Source organism: Gavia stellata, chromosome 2, assembly GCF_030936135.1.
Source record: "Gavia stellata isolate bGavSte3 chromosome 2, bGavSte3.hap2, whole genome shotgun sequence".
Classification (NCBI taxonomy): Eukaryota; Metazoa; Chordata; class Aves; order Gaviiformes; family Gaviidae; genus Gavia; species Gavia stellata.
This window is the reverse complement of record NC_082595.1, coordinates 50,627,869-50,647,691: the sequence shown is the minus strand read 5'-3', so window position 1 is coordinate 50,647,691 and position 19,823 is coordinate 50,627,869. Positions and strand designations below refer to the sequence as shown.

The 19,823-nt window shown below is 41.8% G+C and overlaps 1 protein-coding gene across 2 annotated transcripts; it reads right to left on the bottom strand.

The window, feature by feature from the left end:
• Window positions 1-515: 515 nt before the first annotated feature.
• SLC18B1 (solute carrier family 18 member B1) lies at window positions 516-18,442 on the bottom strand. 2 transcript variants are annotated; one of them, XM_059835422.1, is made up of 14 exons: window positions 18,397-18,442; window positions 17,716-17,855; window positions 16,493-16,588; window positions 14,821-14,894; window positions 13,903-14,050; window positions 10,998-11,154; window positions 9,334-9,470; window positions 7,518-7,619; window positions 6,444-6,535; window positions 5,196-5,291; window positions 4,308-4,382; window positions 2,762-2,855; window positions 2,621-2,664; window positions 516-1,094 (listed from the first exon to the last, which is right to left on the bottom strand). In XM_059835422.1, the coding sequence occupies exons 1-14, from the start codon at window positions 18,440-18,442 to the stop codon at window positions 1,022-1,024; spliced, it is 1,374 nt and encodes a 457-aa protein (XP_059691405.1). In that variant the 3' UTR covers window positions 516-1,021. The 2 variants fall into 2 exon arrangements, with proteins under 2 accessions (XP_059691405.1, XP_059691406.1); XM_059835423.1 differs by lacking the exons at window positions 2,621-2,664; window positions 18,397-18,442 and having other exon boundaries at window positions 1,023-1,094; window positions 17,716-17,828.
• Between the last annotated feature and the right edge of the window lie 1,381 nt (window positions 18,443-19,823).

Genomic DNA, 19,823 nt, shown 5'->3' with positions numbered 1-19,823 from the left:
ATTTTTCTTATTTATGGAAACATGGGTACCACAGAGAACCCCTTCTAGGACCCAGGTCTGGGCTCAAGGACAAATGAAAATACTTTTGCCACAACCAACGTCACGAAGTCTAGTGTGAGTTTGCCAGGCATGCCCTTGTCTCAGTTCCCCTTGCCTTTTTGCACCGAGCATCTGGAGGAGATGGAGTTTTTTTTTTCCCATTGTTGGAAAATAGTAGCCCTAGACTTTTGATAGATTTACTGTTGCAGAAGCAATTAGTACAAACATTCCAGCTGGTATTTATTAGTAAAATAGATCTCACACCCACCAAGCTGAGTCTTTATATATAATACAAACATACATAAGTCTGTGTGTGTATGTATACACACATGATGCCAAGTCTCCTCCCGGACTGAAGATCAGTTAGTTCTGTGTGGAGATGCTAAGCGTCTTCTCTTCATTACCTCCCATTTTCAGGTACTTCCAAGATAATACAAGTGCTTGTAGACACAAAGTCTTTTAGACTCTTGTTGTCTAAGAAAATTCACAAAACTTAGGAAAAAAAGTTGCTTTATTGAAAACAATATTGTGCTTAATGCTTTGTCATTTCAAATTCTGTTTCAACATTTTATGTTACCAGTTAAAGTATTACAAGGTAATGAACTTTCTTTAAAAAAAATACAGAAAGTCATGGTAGCAAAATAGTAGCTTTACCCAAGAATAATGCACAGCAGGCTTAAATATAGAAACCAGACATTTGAAAACACACCTTTTCACATACAGTGGTGTACTGTATATGGAACGCAGTTAAAGAGGCTGACATCTGAGGGTTACTCATCTCTTCAGCCAATCTACACGAGGTCTTCCAAAAGAAAGGCAGTCAGTGGTTAGTGTTTCAAAACAGTAATGCAGCTACAACTAACCCCAGCTGGTTGTTCCCTAAGGGATCATGTATCCCAGCTCCAGAATAATGAGTTAAGTCCACTCATCTCAACACTAGGTTAAACCACAATAGTAAACAGAGAATTGAAAGTATGTCTGGCTATGTTTCACTGCCCATCAGATGAGATCTTTCTTCATTATTACCAGGAGGATTTTGCAGGCTGGAACTGGAACTGTTTGCACAAGGGAAAAAACAAGAGGGAAGAAACCTATTTAATATTCTCTAGATACTTCTATGCAATACCAGCATTATAGCAAAAAAGCCACACATTACGTGGAAAGAGCTATGTGGATCGCTTGATTTGGTTCCCCACTATTGCACAGAACCACATACTACTGCTTTCACACCTATCATTTCACAGAATGGTTCGGGTTGGAAGTGACCTTTAAAGCTCATCTAGTCTAACCCCCCTGCAATAAGCAGGGGGATCTTCAAATAGATCAGGTTGCTCAGAGCCCCCTCCAACCTGACCTTAGATGTTTCCAGGGTTGGGGCATCAACAGCTTCTCTGGTCAACCTGTTCCAGTGCCTCACCACCCTCATGATGAAGAATTTCTTCCTAATATCTAACCTAAATCTACCCTCTTTCAGCTTAAAGCCATAACCCCTTGTCCTATCTCTACATGCCCTTGTAATAAGTCCCTCTCCAGCTTTCTTGCAGTACCCCCTCCAGGTACTGGAAGCCTACTGTAATGTCTCCTTGAAGCCTTCTTTTCTCCAGGCTGAACAACCCCAACTCTCTCAGCCTGTCCTCACAGGAGAGGTATTCTATCCCTCTGATCATTTTTGTGGCCCTCCTCTGGATTTGCTCCAACGGGTCCATGTCTTTCCTGTGCTGAGGGCCCCAGAGCTGGATGCAGTACTCCAGGTGGGGGCTCACCAGAGCAGAGTAGAAGGGCAGTACCACCTCCCTCTACCTACTGGCCACGCTTCTTTTGATGCGGCCCAGGGCTTTCTGGGCTGCAAGTGCACATTGTCAGGTCATGTTCAGCTTTTCATCCACCAGTACCCCCAAGTCCTTCTCGGCAGGGCTGCTCTAAATCCTTTCATCCCCCAGCCTGTATTGATACTGGGGGTTACCCTGACCCAGGTGTAGGACCTTGCACTTGGCCTTGTTGAACCTCATGGGATTCACACGGGCCCACTTCTCGAGTTTGTTCGGGTCCCTCTGGATGGCATCTGGTCCCTCAGGCTTGTCAACTGCATCACTCATCTTGGTGTCACCTGCAAATTTGCTGAGGGTGCACTCAATCCTACTGTCTATGTCACTGGTGAAGATATTAAACAGTACTGGTCCCAATATGGAACCCTGAGAGACACCACTCATCACTGATCTCCATCCGGACATTGAGCCGCTGACCACTACTCCCTGGATGCAACCATCCAGCCAATTCCAGCTCACAGATACCCTCCTGGAGGAACCATCAGTAGGGTTTGCTTGTCAATGCCACAGTCCCATTCCTTGCATTGCCTGGTTTAGGTCTCTGTTTAGGTCAGTAGGGATTTAGGAAAGCATACAGACTATATAATATAAAATATATAATATATATATATAATATAAAAATATTTAAACAATATTTTTACTGCTCATCTTGTCATTCATTATCAGGTTGCTAGTGAGGAAAAGATGGAAGAACAGCTTTCAAAGGTTTCCTTTACATGGCTGCAAGTAAAATAAAGAATAAATATGGAGCGTACCTTCTTGTTGCCTCAATGATATAAAATATTCCAGTTGCAAGACCCTTTGAGGAAACAGGCAGTTACAATTGTAATAATAACCTTATGCAGTATCTCAAAATTGCAATAGATATAGAAAGCAAAAAATGTGTAATTACTTACACTTAACAGCGCCCATCCTCCTTGGATGGCCGAGGCCCACTCAAAACCCAGCTTCTCATTTAGAAATCCTCCCAGCGTGGGACCTGCAAATGCCCTGCAACAAACCAAAATGAGGTATTGGCATCCCAAACAAAAAGGATAACATATCATATTCTCAAATAACTCTTTTATTGCGTTTTGTGGCCTCCCTCTATTGATTGTCTCTCCTTTGTCAACAAAGACATTGTCTTCCATAGACCTAACCTTCCTATAATCCACAATAAGTATTAATTCTTTGTTTGCCATGGCCCCAATAAACCTGTCTAGTTATGTCCTCAGCTGGAAATAGGATCCACATTAGAAAGCTGAATGCACTCTTTTCTGTATCTGGAATGGCTTAGAGGCCCCATTAAGGACCATGTTCTAACAGGGCATCTACACTGATCAATTCTATCACAAAAGACATTTAAACTCCCATCCTTCAAAATGTAAACCTTCCAAACTTCAAGACAAAAGACTGATGGATATAGGCAGGTGGGGAGGTACATTGTGACAGATGCAGTCCTTGCAAGGTTGAGCTGTATGCAACTACCCTGCACCTTCATGCCCAAGAATGCCATCAAAGGTCATGCAGCTGCTGTCACTTTATGAAAGGTATTACATGATATAGTCTCTCACTACAGAAAGGGACAAAACTGTAAAACTAGAGAGACTTCCTGGAAGCAAGTCACATAATGAAACCAGGTTTGATAACAGCGTAATACTGGGGTTTGGTAACTTATATCTGTACTAAACCCTATGCCAAATAAACAGGACAGCTAGAACTTCAGTTAGCTTGGAAAAAATGGTGCACATTCGTACCACTGAAACCCACCTGCAGTCACAGAGGACTACAAGGACAGATTAAAAAACACATCCTGGAAGTCGCTGTCAACAGGGGGACTCTGTCACTTCCCACTGAGTGACAACTCTGAGGGTCACTCAGCTAGTAGCACCTTTCACTCATTTCTGTGACGACCACTGGGTAATAAACAGACGCACTCTGCTAACCTACACAAACACAGACCTTAAGTAATGGTTGTGGCTGAAAGAGGAGAGAAGATTCTACTCTAAGCTACCCCAGACAAAAGGAAGAAATGGGGAAAATGAAAAAGGGAAAACAGAATTAGTCAGGAGCAGATACCTTCTAGCGTACTTTGTGTGGGTGGACTTAGCTTTGTAAAAAATTAAGGTCCACCTCTCTCTGTATCAAGCGTTAAGTATTTCAGTGACAACAAAAGTGACCACACAGAAGCACAAGCTAACATCCACTTTATCACTGCAGCTTTTTGATATACAAGGCAATACACTTCAAGGAAGACAAGTTCAGAGTCCACTCCCTTTGTTAGGTAAAAAGCTTTCTTTTAACATGTCCACCAGGCACCTGTTTAGCAAGAACCTTTTGAATCATGGTCAAGACAATGACTGCAATGCAAGACTTCTGGTTGTAATGCAGCAGGCTTTCGTGTGGCAGTAGTGTAGAACAACCAAATGCTCAAAGCTTACAAAAAGGTGACTGTATACCTACCCAAGGGACCACATGGCATTGAAGAGCCCAGACACCAGTCCCAGCAGACTCAGACCTTCTTCAAATCCATTCTCGCTGCAGAAAGACAGACCAGTTAGAGTAGTACAAAACATTAGTGTGACTCAGTCTACAGCCTTCCTCTACAGAGAGTTTTTTCCCTCCTTTTAATTTACACACAACAAAAATAGTTAACAAGCAAAAGTGTCCAGTGGAATCATGTCTGTTTACCCAGTACTTTCTTCTTTGCTGCCTCTCTGGAGGATTGCAGTGCTACTCCTCATCCCTGATATCTTCTGAGTAAGATTCCTAACATCACACCATCGCTTATTCCATGTTTCATACAGCAAGTGTAAAACAGTGACAGGTGGCTTTTAAGAAGGAAAGACCTTGTTCCAAGAAGAACATACTAATAAGAGTAAATCAAGACCCTTCTAGGTCATTACTGCCAAGCCACATCACAGACCTTGTACTTTGAGCAAGTATGACGTGACTCCTGTAGGTGCAACTGTTAAGGCCAATGTAGTCTGAAAAATCACTGAAAACTGCTCGCTATTAACCGTCCACAGAAGCTGAAATAAATCCTATGTATATGAAACCACACACAGGTCGCCCCATGTTCTGAGACCCAAAGTCTGATGGACTTCAGTGTGTTCATAGTACTGAAGTACATATTTACAAAATTATATTTCGAGTATAATGACTGGGGTGCTCAGTCAGAAAAGTGTAAGACAAAAGAGTAGTGGAAGCATTTAAGTGTTACTCGCTGCCTTTGTCTCAAAAAGGGGGAAAGAAGTCACATCAAAACCCCACTTCCTATTCACCCCTGAAAATTAGTTGCAGTTTCCTACTGTTAGTAGCATGAAAGATGCGTTGGACTGAGTTACTTACTATGCACAGTGCAGTATCTCTGGAAACACTGGGATAGCACTCATGCCAAGGGAAAAGCCAATCAAAACCAGCACTAGCACAAACATCCACAGCTGACTGAAAAAGAGGCATTTAAAGAAGTTAGCTGCTGAAGACTCTTTTCAAGTAAGGACCCCGTTTGACTGAAGGCTGTTATATCAGCTCTCCATGACTGACCAGAAAACTAGGTTTCTTGAAGCCAAAAAGAACTCTACTTTAATTGAACACCAAGACTTGAAAAAACAGTTCTATGCTTACAAAAAGACTTTGTAAAACAATTTGAAAATCCTGTGTTCAAATGAAGTATTTCCTTATCAAATGCAGTTAATTTTAAGAGGAGCACATAGAAAAGAGGTAGACAGATGAGCTTAACTCAGCAATACATATGTCCAAGCTCCAGGCTTGGTTTGTTGCACAAGTGAAGGATTTTGCAGCTAAAATTTTGTAGCCTAATACACTATAACCAAACAGACTTAGCTAAAGAAAAAAATGTTGAAAATTTTCCTGATTTCTTTTTCTCACCAGCTCAAACATATGATCTTCTTCAAAAATTAGAAGTCTAGGAGGAAGGAATTGACTAATTCTGCACATTAGCAAGCCTATCATCATCTTTAACAGAGTATATAACCTACAACAAAAGGACCATACAGTTGTTTTGTAAATGCAGCAGAGTGTTTTGCTGTGAATTAACTTTAGACATACGGCAATGCAGTGTTCAGGTGCAACAGACATTGTCTTTACTTAGCTAGCTGAAAACAAAGCTATAATCTGGCATTTTCCTCAGTATGCTATATACAGAGAGAGGGAAAAAAAAAATCAATACTGCTGCACAGCCATGCAAATAAAACTCATAGGTAAGATACTGATGAAATAGAGAAAATTGAAAAACAAGACAGAAAGAGAACTTTGTTTTGCTGCACTGGAAATGCCACAAAATTGGGAGGAAAGGAAAATAAAAAGAAGCATTCTTCCCACCACACACATTAACAAGAGCAAACACAGTAACAGTAAAAAGCAAAGGAAAAGGATCTATTTTACAAAGCTGTAAAATCTCCATTTTCAGATGCTTCTACTGCTTTACATTCATAGTCTCGTGTTAGAAGTTAAAAAAACCTGTTTCATAGTCAGAGGTGCTAATTAGAGGCTTGTGGACATAAATGACTATGATCATGATAGCTATCACAAACACATCACATAAGGGGACAGGCTCAAGAAGAGGTAGTTCTGTACCTTTCAATGTGCAGTACAGGAGCAGGTCCTAACATGAAAAAGCACATTGCTGTCATTAAGCCTCCGGATACCAGCAGCCACTTCCTGAGGTACTGTGAAAGAAAAGGGAGAGGTATGTAATTCAAAGATGTGAATTTGTAATGTAACTATTTTGCCTTTCCTAGTACCCCTCTTCTAAATCTTCATCTCCTGGTAAGTACGGCTCCTGTAGAGACTATCATTACACACAAACTGGGAATTCACAATTTCTCTGCCAGTTCTGAACACCATCAAGAAACACCGAATTCATGTTTCCTTACCACCAAAGCAATCACTGGCAGCAGCTGCTTAATACAGAGATTTCTTCAGCATACTGAGTAACGGTGCTTCTCTGTTAGCAAAGTATTTTGGGTCTTACTCTTCATTAGTATAAGAAATATCATGTAGCATTGCATGTAATTCTCATGTACAAAGGCCATTATTAGTTTGTGTCAGGAAAAAACAGTGTCAGAAAACTAGCACTGTCCTTCATGCACAGGATTCAAAGTGTAGGTTCTCTTGATCGATTAGCAGAGGCTGTCAACAGGCAGTTTTCCGTACATCACTGTCAAAGTCTTTCTCTATGGTGCAGTTAAGAGCTAGAGAACCATAGCTAGTCGGTGTGTTGATCTAATTTGGATATTACACTTTTTAAGAGATAAAGTCAGTACAGCTAACCAGCACATCTTTTCTCCTCAAAAGCTGATAAAATTAGATGTGATCAAAGGCATGGATAACTGGGACGTATTTTCCCACTGTCTATTCCATATTGGCTGGAAATAGATTGTGCTCAGTCCACCAGAAAAGCTCAACATGTTTCAACTACGAGATACTTGTCCAACATCCTTTACTATTTTGGACAGTCTTGCATTACCTGGACCTTGCAAAAGAGACCTTCAAGTAAGCAGTATTCGGTGCACATGCAAGGTCCTGAAAGACCAATCCCTTTACAGCACCAGGCCTACATCCATCGCTTCAATACGGTAAGACCTCCAGTTTTAACTAAACCCACAGAGTGCTTTACTAACCCTGCACAAACAGCAGGGTAGTACTCACTGGCAGTTTGTCACTTAGGAGTCCGAGGAGTGGAGAAGACAGGGAGTACGAGAGTGCCAAACCAAGGAATACCAAGCCCACATAACCAGCTGGGAGTTTGAACTATGGAAAGGAAGACAAATAAAACAAAAACCAAAATATCAAAGCATATACACTACATTCACTAAAGGACAATCCAAGAATTATATTTTAGGTCAAAATACTGAAATGCATGATTTTAAGTATTTTACTGATACCATACAGAGGTTTTTCAAGTATTTGTAGTCATCAGCAGGGCTCCAGTTTCCTTCCACTTCCATTTCTAAGCATGGAGTGAAAACATCTAACACAACTGTACTCAGATAAAGCCTAAACAATCTCAGGAGGAAACACTATGCTATGTTCCTACACCAGCACACTAGATTCTAACATTAATATCTGGCACATTTGAAACAGACAGTTCAGACACTGAAATTTAGATGGATTTAGTCTTTACCTCTCCAATCTTCAGTTTTATTTCCACTTAGAAAAGCATAAATACTGTAGTCATCCACTGCTAATCAGTGCATCTTAAAACTAAGTAGTGCTACAAAACACAACTCTGGCTTTTCAGCCAAAGGAGGATTTTTATGAGAATAAGTAAGAGGCTTTTTGCAAACACCCTGAGGTCTACATTTTACTAATGCAGAGTCACATTTCTGTATTGAAACAAAATGTGTAATGAGCCAAAAGCATACTAGTCTCTCAAACTAGTGCTGTAACTACCAGTTAGAAGGCATTCCAAGATTTTTCATGTGGCATAGACTACATAAATATTCACTATTTCCTTGCCATATGCAAGCACATGATAATAACTCTAATTTAGTGGTGAGGACACCTGCCAAGAAGGCTACAGCCCTTTCACAGCAAGTATCTGTAAGTACAGAGGGAAAGCAGAAGAGCCACACAAATGCACAGCATTCTACGGTGGGATAATTACAGATCCCTCCTGGGTGGTGGAAGATGCACATTCACGTCTCCACTGGTGGAAAAGGTTAGCACCAAGTCTCCTCGACCCTGAATGAGTGCTTTAAATACTGCAGTAGACAGACAAAAAGTAGGAGCACAACAACCTGTGAAATGCTATTCCCTGGAAAAACAATAATAAATAAATGACTCCAAAAACATTGCTTAACTTCACACGGGAACAGAACTGCTTACTTCGAATTCATTACCTTAAACACCATGGGGAAAATAAATAAATAAAATTAAGTAGGAAACCAATAAATAAATATTAAAATAAATTATAAAAAAATAAATAAAATGGCATTTGCCTTTTTAATGAGTGAGTGTAGAAGTCAGCTGGCAGGCTACATAGTTGCAATCAGCTTAATTTTGGCATTGCTGTAAGAGAAGACAGAGCCGTGACATCACGTCCCTGGAAACAAACGTTCACATCAAAAGATGGAACACTGTCAGCAACTGTTGCAGTTTTACAGAATTTGCTTTCAGAAAGGAGGAGAAAGTCCCTCATTTACAAAACCAGCTCCGATGCCCTGTTCAGAGAAGGTACTCTGCTGTTGAAAGCCAATGAAGTGGAAAACCCACATTTTTAAAGGCCTTACATTTCCTCATTCTCAAAGTTACTGAGACCCAGCAGCAGCAGATGGTGTCAATGGAAACTGTGATTTGTCAGTACCGTGGAAATCAAGTTATTTGGAAATCATATTATTAACAGTTAATTAAAGCAGTGTAATTGGATAAGGCTTAATTGTGTTTAGGATATTTAAACCACATTTATAACCAGTTACTTACTATTTAGCCAGTCAATACTTCCCTGCACGTTAACAGCACTTACCTTCTTTAGGATAAATAGAGACATTGTGGGATCCAAAAAGCCCAAGCATGCACTTAGCGAAAATATAGTAAGACAGAGTAGTAGGACTTTCGGCAGAAGAATGAGCTTCCAAAAGGATTCCTTGCTAGGGATCGAATCTGTTTCAGGAGAAAAGGGGGGGGAAATTGCATTATTTTCAGCAGCATAAGCTCACAGTTGATCTCTTGCTTTAGAAAAGAAATCGTATTTCCCTTTTTATAGCCCTATTACTCTTGTTATCTGACAAATGAAAGTAAATAGTAGATTATTATGCACTATACTATTTTTATATTAAAAATCCAATTGAATAGGTGAAACGAAGAAAAGTACACAATTTAGATCCCAACATTGCAAATCCCCAATTTGAAAAGAACAAAAGCATGTACTATTCCAATTATGTGAAAATATAGCTACTTCGCCGCTAGTCCTTATACAATGAAAATCTCATGGATACGTCTCAACTTAAAACAACACACACACATGCATGAACCATTCATATCCAATCAGAGAAACACAGTTTGAACATAAAATAAGAAGATTGCTATTTATCAGTTGAGATCTGTCCGAATTTTTAAGCAACTAGTCATTCGGGTCTCCTACATGTTCAATTTGTACTCCAGACAGGAAGCTTCTTTCAGATGCCATGGGTAGATGTAATTTCTAAGCCAGGCTCCCTTCCTGATGCTGTTGGTGCTTTAATAGTTGAATGTGGTCTCAAAGTATACATAGAACTAGAAGTTCATTCATTAGCATCCACCAGCTCAGAGCTATCATTTATTTAACATAGTTTCAAAATGGTTGGTAATATCATGACTCCAGACAATTTCAGAGCTTGCGGAGGTGGGGGGGAAGCCAGCAGTAGCAGCACATGGTTAACCACTGTAAGTTTCTTCTAAAAGCCAATATATATGAAGTTATTCTCCAAGGTTTGCATATTTAAGAGGAAAAAAGATTTTAAAAAAATAAGTATTTTAAAGTTACTAGGTTTTTTCTAGAAAAGACTAACAGAACTATAACCTTGCAATTCCAGTCTTGTGTGAAGACTTATCTTTAAGTTAGCTTTCTGTCCAAGCAGGACTATTTAAAATGTAATCAAATTTATATGACCTCCAGCACTTCAGTTAAACCCCTCATTTATTAACTTTATTCCATAACCATTCTTTCACATTAATCAGATCCTGCGTCATTCAGCACAAATAAACCCCTTTTGTTTTCCCTGTAATTCTGATTTTTCCCCCACTGTTAACCCCTCAAACATGTCAAGTTGTCTTGTTTTAGGCAAAACCTATCTCCAGCTTTTCCTCAACTAGTTACAATGACAAGCTGATACTAAACAGACACAACGGATCCCTTACAAGCCCTGAAGCTAAGGAGACAAAAGAAAACAAAAATATATCTCAGTTCACTTCCACACAGAGTTCTTAGTGTTTGCAGAGATGGGCATGAGGTGTTGGATTCATTCCAGGCCATCTGAAAGGATTAATTTAGCTTAGCATTAAAACATGGGCCTGATCAAGATCCCAAGTTAATTCAGCTGGAGCTTTGCCCCGAGTTGGATCAGTCTCCAGAAGCTGATTTTTTTTAAAGGACAGTTAAATACATGAGAAATTAAGGTGAGTGAAGGAGGCAGGAAGAAGGATGCTTACCATATTTGGGTAATATGCACATATTCACAGGCACCAAGACCAACACTACACATCCCAGTGTAATGAAAGGGACCTCATAACCAAATGATTGATACAAAAAGCCACCTAAAGGCGGGCCCAGCACCAGTCCGAGTCCTGTAAAAATTTCAAGGCTGCCCTAAAGGATGAAAAAGAAAGCAAGCAAAAAAAGACAGTATGCTGAGAAACTCCAATCTAACAATAAAAAGCAAGCCATTTGTCTGAGGACCAGCACATCATAGTCAGGCTAGTGAAAAGAAAAAGGCACTGCATCACTAAGGGGGTATGATAATGGCTAGCATTGACCTTCACAAAGTGGGATAGCAAAGGAATTTCAGTTGTCTGCGTGACAGCCATCACCTTTTTTGCTTCACTACAGGGAACCACCCGTACTCCAGCATTAGCCACTCTGGTGTCACTTAACAGAACCCAGTCCTGAGGCAAGAAAAATGCTCTAGTGATGGAAAGCATCTGTAGGACAACTGAGGCTGAAGTGATCATCTCTCCCACCTGCTGTTACACTCCAGCCTAAGGGGGAGGACCCAAACAAGCCTACTTGGATGGGTCATTATCTCATGGGACGAGATACATGTGCTAAGCTAAAGCTTTCTCTCCACGGCCGACTGTTTGGATTCACTGATTCGGGGTAGGAAATAACAGTGAAATTGCAATGGGGATAACGCAGATTATTTTGGCGATAATTCAATAATCTGGCATCTTTTATAAGATACTAATTTTTAAAAGGACAATCATACAGTTACACTTAAATCTTGTGTTACAACACCATAGTCACTACTGTCAACATCTGCCTCAACACTTGATTAATCAATACTTAGACCACCAGTAACAGCTGGTGGTAATAATTGCTTACAGTTTTGCTAACTTCTGGGATCCAGAAACATAGTCTAGGGATGCATCCTCATCTTTAACTTTACTTGAAACAAGTCAGAGTGGTCAAATGGCCTGAAAGCGGGCACAGAAAGCAATAGCCAAGTTCTTTATCCTACGTCAGCCTAGGGTTGCAGCTTTTCCCTTTCCTAGCAAAGGAAATAACTAGTAACAACATATGACTAGCAAGTCTTCAAAATTTCTAGATAGATTTGAGACATTTTGGTAAAATTCAACACACGGAATGCCAAAGAGTTAACATAACTGCATCCAAATAATGCTCTTACTTGTATTGCTAACCATCCATCAAAAATATTTACGATTGGTGAGACTTCAGTTCACATCAGGCTGTACATCATTTAGCCCTTCTAAATTAATGAATTATTGGGGGGTAAGAGGGAGCTGAGGCATTGCATTATTACAGATCAGGGAAGGACAAGGTAAACCTGATGTTGTAAGAAAAGTGATAATTGCTTATGTTCTGAAGTTCATACCTCCTCCACCAGAGGGATTATGTTGACAGATGCTGAACTTCCCACTTCAACAAGGCTGACATACCTACATTTAATAACTTCCCTATAAATTCCCTAGGGTACCCAATGGGTAGAAAGTGGGCTGAAAACTGGTACCAAAAGGACAAGGATAGGAAAACTGCTTTTCAGTATATATCACTATCAAGAAGGGTAACAGAAAGCAAGGCTAAAAATCCCTCATCCATTCCTTCAGGGTTTTTGATATTACCCTAGGATGCCCCTTGCTTCAATGAACCAGCTCTTTCTTCTGCCTCCTGCCTCTGCCACCACCATGAGCAGAGCTCCCAGTAACAAGAACTCTCCATTATGTCCATTTAAGGACAGTAAGTCTACATGAATTAATCTGAAGAGCTTTTGTACTCATGCAGAACAAGACATTAGAGCATATAATATGGCAAACAGACCAACATTTAAAAGGGATCTGTCTTCTGACAGCACTCTTTCTAGATTTTAAACAAAGGCAGCTATGAAGCCACAGCTGTATAGCATTTCTGGTTGTGGTCTTGAGGTGACCTTTATCACCACGTACCATTTCCAGCTATGCATCATGTTTATTGTGCTGCCACCATGGAATTTAATTTATTTTTAAGTCTGATTATAAGATAGATAACTAAGTCCCTTTAAGTCAAGGTTACTTTACTTACCTATTTAAATTACGTTTTAAAATTTGCAAACAGGAAACCCTAACCTTATTGACTGAATACATCCAAAACATGATTACAATATATAACCTGCTTTCCAAAGAAATTGCCAGCTCCTCACTGCTGATACAATTTAGTAGTTTTTTGCTAGTTAGGAGGCCATATTTTTATTTCTGTCAGTCTATATTTGAATTTAAACCAGAATTTATTGAAAAAGAGAAAGATGCATTTTATTAAATACAAAACTTTTTTTTTTCCTAAGACCATAAAACTGACTAAATAAGGCTAGTATCTCTGGTTGAAATGAATCATTGATGACCAGAAATACTGCCCTCCAGATTTCAAGTAGTTCTAGTTCTCCTCTTCTCATACATCACTTTCATCAATTGATTAGAAAAATGAAACCAAAATTGTTTCCAGTTTTGCATCTTTCAGTCATTTAAATCTATTTGAATGAAATAATCAAAATTTCTTTAACCAATCCACATGGATTCTTACTATCCATGTAGAAGTAGTCACTAAAAGCTGTATTAGTATTTTAATAGTCTGATTTCAACTGAAGACATAACTACTGCCAACAATGGTCAGCTGTCTTCAAAACATAAGCAACTAATACATACTGCTTAAGTTATATCTAATTGGAGTTATGCTAAGGTCTAAACTTATTCCAGGATTGTGATTCTAGATTACAAACAAGCAAACATTATGTGATGATTTCAAATATGCCTGTACATGAGACAGCAGATGTCCTCCTGGTTTTAGGCTGCCTACTAGCAATTTATCATATTGCGGGTACTCAGCTGTAACACCGGTTTTTGCACTTACCAGGACAGTAGCTATATTATTGGGAAATGCCTTTGCAAGGATTGAAAACGATGCTGTCATTGCTGCTGCAAAACCTACTGCATCCATTGCTCTTACTAAAAAGCACAAACCAATGAACATCGGTCCACTTGGCACCTTGTCCAGCATTCTGAAAAAAACAACAGTAAATGGAGATCTCTCAGGATGCGACAAGTCATCTACTAATGGCCCTGGAGCATCATTTCTTACTCATTAAAGGACACCGTTACAGGACAGTCAATGCTTTCTATTGCCACATCTTTTTGAATCACATTGGTAAAGTCATTCAAACTCTACCAAACTATTTCTGGCAGCTTCCTCCTTTTCCTCTTTCTTTGGTGGTGAAAAGAGCATGAAAAACCTAATCTGTGAAAAACTTCAATGCCATCTTCTATTGTATTTCATAGCTTTTCCAAGCAACTGTGCAAGAAGTCTGACACAATGAGTTACAACTACCTCATAAGATCTTCCTTCATTGTTAATACAACTTTAATTTTGCTAAAATGAGTGGCTTAGCTTCTCCGCCTGCCAGGCAAAGCTTCTCATTTGCACTCAATATTTTTAAGAAAAGAATAATTAAAACATTATGCATAAATAGTTCCCTTACTGCTGCACTTCAACAGACTTCTTGCTGTTCATGAACTATAGTAGTTATTTAAATACATAGAACCTTCTTCCTTGGCTTTCGAAGTCGTAAACAGGCTTCGAAACTACTGAAAGGGAGGAGTGTTCATTCTGCTTTACAAGGAATAGATAAAAAAGATGCAAAAAGTTAGGTGACCTAACCAACACCCGAAAGATGCCCAAGAGTTTCCAGTTTTGTTTTGTGTCCATCTTTTCATATGGATGAAAATTATTAGGAGACAAATGCAACAAAACCAACCAACAAAAATTACTCACCCAAACAGAATGGTCACACATCCTGAAACAAACATCCCTGCCACAAACATGAATTTTGCTCCAATATGAGTAAGCTGTAAATTAAATACCATTTTACATGTTATTATTTCAAGCCCAGCTCAAAAATCTTTCAAAGTAAGTTACTGTTAAGAAATCAAAACATTACGGGCACTTTATAGCATATGTAACTAAAAGATCTGGAGACGCTGCTCCTGCTGGTGTTCCTCCGTGCAATACTGAACCTAAAAATACTCTAAACGGTTAAGTGACTTAACCCAGTTTTCAGAATGGTAAGACAATGGTGCAGTTAACCATTTCACAGCGGCATGCTGCAGCTTCTGTAGAACAGCAGGTTACAGCAGCATTCCTCAGGATAAACAAACAGAAAGTAATACATTCCCTCTCCAGCACCATCAGTGAAGCCAAGTCAGCAATACCTGTCACGTATATGGCTAAGGAGAGTCAATGGAAGCTGATATTAAAGCAAATTTATCACGACCTTTAATAGCACAAAGCTTTGGCATAGGAAGCACAATAGCTTCAGGCTTCCCCATTCATTACCAGGGAAAGGACCCCACCTTCCTTCATTTCAGACTCCATCACCAGGCTGAAGGATGACAAGAGGCATGCTAACTCAGTCCAGTAACAAAGTACATCTGAGCTTCTAACTCCATGCCGTAACTTTCCCTAAGGACAGTAGGTATTTCAGACTCTTTTCTTGTTCAGGCCTGGACAAAGTCCCTGCATTTCAGCCATATCTACTAAAGCCCATATTTTGCCAAGTTTCATTGAAACCCTCAGGATTTCTGACTGCTGGACTGTCCACCTCACTGGTGCTCACCTCACCTGTCTGCAGTGAGGATGGCGCACTCACTCTCTCTCTCCTCTGCGAAGTACTTGGTGAGGACTGTGACATAGTTGAATGCCATCCCAGGCACTGGGATTGGACTTACCAATGACACTTGTGTGACACCTTGATGAGCCACCTCACCACCAGAGAAAATCATTCACCATGGGGTCAGCAAAGAGGCTGCCCAGCCAAAGAAAGAGAAGACTGTGACCCTGCAGCAGCCCTGGCCAAAAATGCATAGACAGCAGTGCCCCAGCATATAAACAAACAAACCGTTATATAATTTATTTGTAATTTCTCCAGCATATTGCTGTATGGTGAAGAGGAAGGGGAAACCAAGTTAAGCACCAGAGAGTCATAATAGGAGGAAATGCTAAAAAAAAGACAACATACCAGAAAAGTAGGGGTACAGCTAACTAAAGAAAAAAACCCGAAACAAACCACCTTAAGAACATCACCAAAGGCAAACAGAATATATAAGTGCAATAAATAAAATGGGGGGCAGGGAGAAAGAAGGTAATAGAAAGGAGAATTGATCAGCAGATTACTCTGAAGCAAAGAGAACAATTAACCAGAGAAACAAAACAGCTACATGTCCACCACCCTATGCTACCCTCAAGAACTGCGGAAGAGTAATTTTTAAGTTGTACTGACAAGACTTAAACCAGATTCAGACTGACTGGCCAGGCTCCAGTTACTGCAGACACAAAAGCCTGCAGGAGTGCTACTGCAGAGACATCTCTTTCCTCAGCCTTAGAGAACTGTATTCATGTACCAACCTGTGTCACCACAGAAGTAAGTTACAGCTTCAATTATACTTACATAATTTCCCAACATTAAAGAAGTGAAGAAATTGACCAAAGCAAAACATCCAAAAATCAGGCCAACAACTGTGTTACTGGCACCCTTTTTTTCTGCCTGCAAAAAAGATCACAACTGTGTAAAGACGGAGGCAAATTCTTGAGGTGAATAACAACCATGCCTTACACATTTAATTTTTTTTAATTCTCGATTAGTGCAGTTACAAAGCAATTTCCTTTCTCAAAGGCAGTAGGGGCTCATAAGGTAACCAACACAGCAATTTAAAAAGGCATGTTGCACTTATATTTAAGCTATATGTAATCAAGGGAAAAGCAACGTTCATTCCTCAGTGGATGGAAACACTGTGCTGCTTGCTGAACTACTGAACAGGTTATCAGACTTTATACAGGTGGCTTCAGCTGGTGTGCAACGGAGCTAGCTACAAAGCTTTGATCCCTTGCACGGTGAGAGGGCAATGAACAGAGATATCTGTTATCTTCACTGTATCATGCCTCCCCATAACAAGCACCAGGCAAATTTTTGACTTATCCAACTAGCAAAATACACTTACTTGGGTACAAGCAGTGCATAAGAATATTTAGAGCAAAAATAATCTTAACGTTTCTTTGTTAATACATGGGAACAACTTGGTCATGAGAGAAATGGACTTCTGCTTCAAAGGCACTGTGACCCTTTTTTTCATCCTCTATTTAAACATTGCATTCACTCAACATAAGCAGAGATTATTTTTCCCCCTCCAGTTGCTAGGTCAGGAAGTTTAACACAGTGAATGATGGCCCAGCATGAGTTAACATGCTATAAATAGCTATATATATTTATAAATAAAAAGTCATTGAGTGGCTAAGGCACTGAAATGCAAGTCAGGACATGGGCAGAGTTTTAATCTCAGCTCTACTACCAAACTGCTGTGCAACACTGGGCAAAAAACTGTTTCACTTCTCCAAGCATCCATTTCAACCTCTATCTCATATCATTAGTTTGCTGCCTCCTCTGCAGCCACAGGGAAGATGAAATTAGTCCATGGACAGGATCCAGGTTACCACTATATACACTCTAATCTATTTTAGCCAGCATCAGGCTACCACTATGAATTCCTACAACTGAAGAGTCTAACTGAGAGCTTACAGAAGAGGCATAAAGGTCCCACGGTGTTCAAGATCCTTTTAAAAGTTTCAACATGCAAAAAATAACCTAAAGAGTAACTGCTTAAATTGTTTGTTTACCTCTGAAGGGAAAAAGGGTCCCAGGATTGAATAGCATATCATTGAACTGAAGTTGATAGAAGCTGTTGCAGCCATTGTAAATAGCTGTTCTCTGGTAAGCCTTCTTGATTCCTCACCAAGAACTTCTGGCACGCCATCTTCTTAAAATACAAAAGAAAAAGAAAAAAAAAAAGTATTATAAACTGATAGAGGGAAACGTCTTGCAAATCAGGTTTGAAAATTAAAATCCGCACAAAACTTCTACCCTGCCGGCTCTGGGGAATTAAATCAAGCCGTACGACTTTTTTTCCTCATGCAGGAGTGCAGACTTCGCCGCAAAAGCAGCACCTTCCCCGCGCGGTGCCAGCCCGCAGCCGCCCCTCAGCCCAGGGGCCTTCGCAGGAGCTGCCCCGCCGCGCTCCCGGCCCGGCACCACGCGTACCGCGGCGTGCGAGCACACACCTCCGGGCGGCAGCGCCGGTACGCGGCACTGCGGGATTACACCCCGGGGAGAAACCTGCCCCCATCCCCTGCACGCCCTCTCCCCTTCCCAGCGCAGGCTCCGGCGCTGCGGGGCGGCCCCTCAGCGCCGGCCCGACGGCAGCAGGCAGAGCCTGCGACGCGCCAGCTGCCCCCCGACCCCAGCCCCGGTCGTGCCGCCGGTCGCCAGCGGAGACACGCGGGGCGCCCCACGCCTCCCACCCGGGGGCTGCTCGCTCCCCGCGCCGTCCGCCGCCCGGCTGCCCATGGGGAAGGAGCGCCGCGCCCGCTATGGCCGGCGCGGCGCGGTGCGGCGCGGCACCTCCCCGCCGCCCCGCCTGGCAGCGCCCGCGGGCTGGCAGCGCAGCGGGGCCACCGCCAGCCCCGGCGGCCCGGCCGCCGCCACTGAGCATGCTCGGCCTGCGGGGCCGGCCTGCCGCGCCCCACGCCCCGCCGGCCGCTGCCGGCCGCCTCGGGCCCCGCCGGGAGCGCGGCGGCGGGGCGGGCGGGGGTGCTGCGCCCGGCGGGGATTGCCAGCCCGGGCCGGGAGACCACCGGGCGCCACAGCCGGCGCCGAGCTTTGGGCAGTCTGGTAACGACCTGCTGGCTTCCAGGGCGCGCTGCACATCCGGCTCAGGGGCACTGCTGGCTTACTGGACCTGGTAAAAGATGAAACGCAGCCTGTGCTCACGGTACAGCGGCTTCGACGGGCTACGGGTGAAAACCGGGGTGGCGGACAAAGCTGTGGCGAGAACGAGCGGGTGTTTGCTGAATACAACTGTACCTCACCTGGACATCAGCGAGATGTTTCTGACAAGCCGAACGATACACATTATAGAAGAGCCTCACAGTGGAAGTGTAACTCCCAAGCGTGTTAAAACAGGAGCTGAAAGAGCTTATGAATCTTACGTCGCTGTGACTGCTAGGGACTGGGGGAGCGGGGTCAGGGACCCAAGAGGTACGTCCCACTTCTAGCGCCTGAAGGAAGTTTGGATGGTAAAGGAGGGATCGGTCCTAGGGACTTCGCCTTGCTACAGCTGACTAAGCATTTCATGAACACTTCACCCCTTTGGCCCAGCTTCCCCCTCTCAGATGCCTCAGGGGTGGCTGGCAGTTACTGTAGGACTGCGGATTTGCCTTGTAAGCATGAGCATTCGTCTGTTTTAAAAAGAGCTGGAACGTCTCTGTCTTCCGTAGCAAAGGGAGATTCAGGATGGTTTCTTAGGAACGGTAGACCAAGCAAGGTTGATGATCATCTACACAGCCTCTAGCAAGTTACAGGAGCCGTAAAACAGTAACAGAAGAGCTGAGTGACAAAGCTGTCACAAGAATCAATAGCTATAATTATAATATAGTTATTGTATATAATACATAATTACATTATATATAATGTAATTATGTATATAATATAATCAGTAATGGCCAGGAGTAAATTCAGGCTGGAGATGAGGAAGAGGTGATACAATCAATCCATTTGACACAAGTTCCTACTGGGAGGGGAAGAAAGTGAGGAAGGAGATGAAGCATGAGCTGGGGCCCTCTTCAAAATCTAATAAAAGACAGACCGCCTATTGCTTGAAGAGAAAAATCCGTAATTACTTCTTAAAAGCACTATTTTAACTAGGCCATCAGTATTCCATCTAGTCACC

Excerpts from the sequence above, each read along its gene's own strand:
- SLC18B1 (XM_059835422.1), bottom strand. The coding sequence starts at position 18,442 with ATGGGCAGCCGGGCGGCGGACGGCGCGGGGAGCGAGCAGCCCCCGG. Across the intron at positions 17,856-18,396 it reads GGGGAGCGAGCAGCCCCCGG|AAGATGGCGTGCCAGAAGTT; the intron begins GTGGGAGGCGTG and ends TTGTATTTTAAG. Across the intron at positions 1,095-2,620 it reads ATCATTGAGGCAACAAGAAG|TTCCAGTTCCAGCCTGCAAA; the intron begins GTACGCTCCATA and ends TTGTGCAAACAG.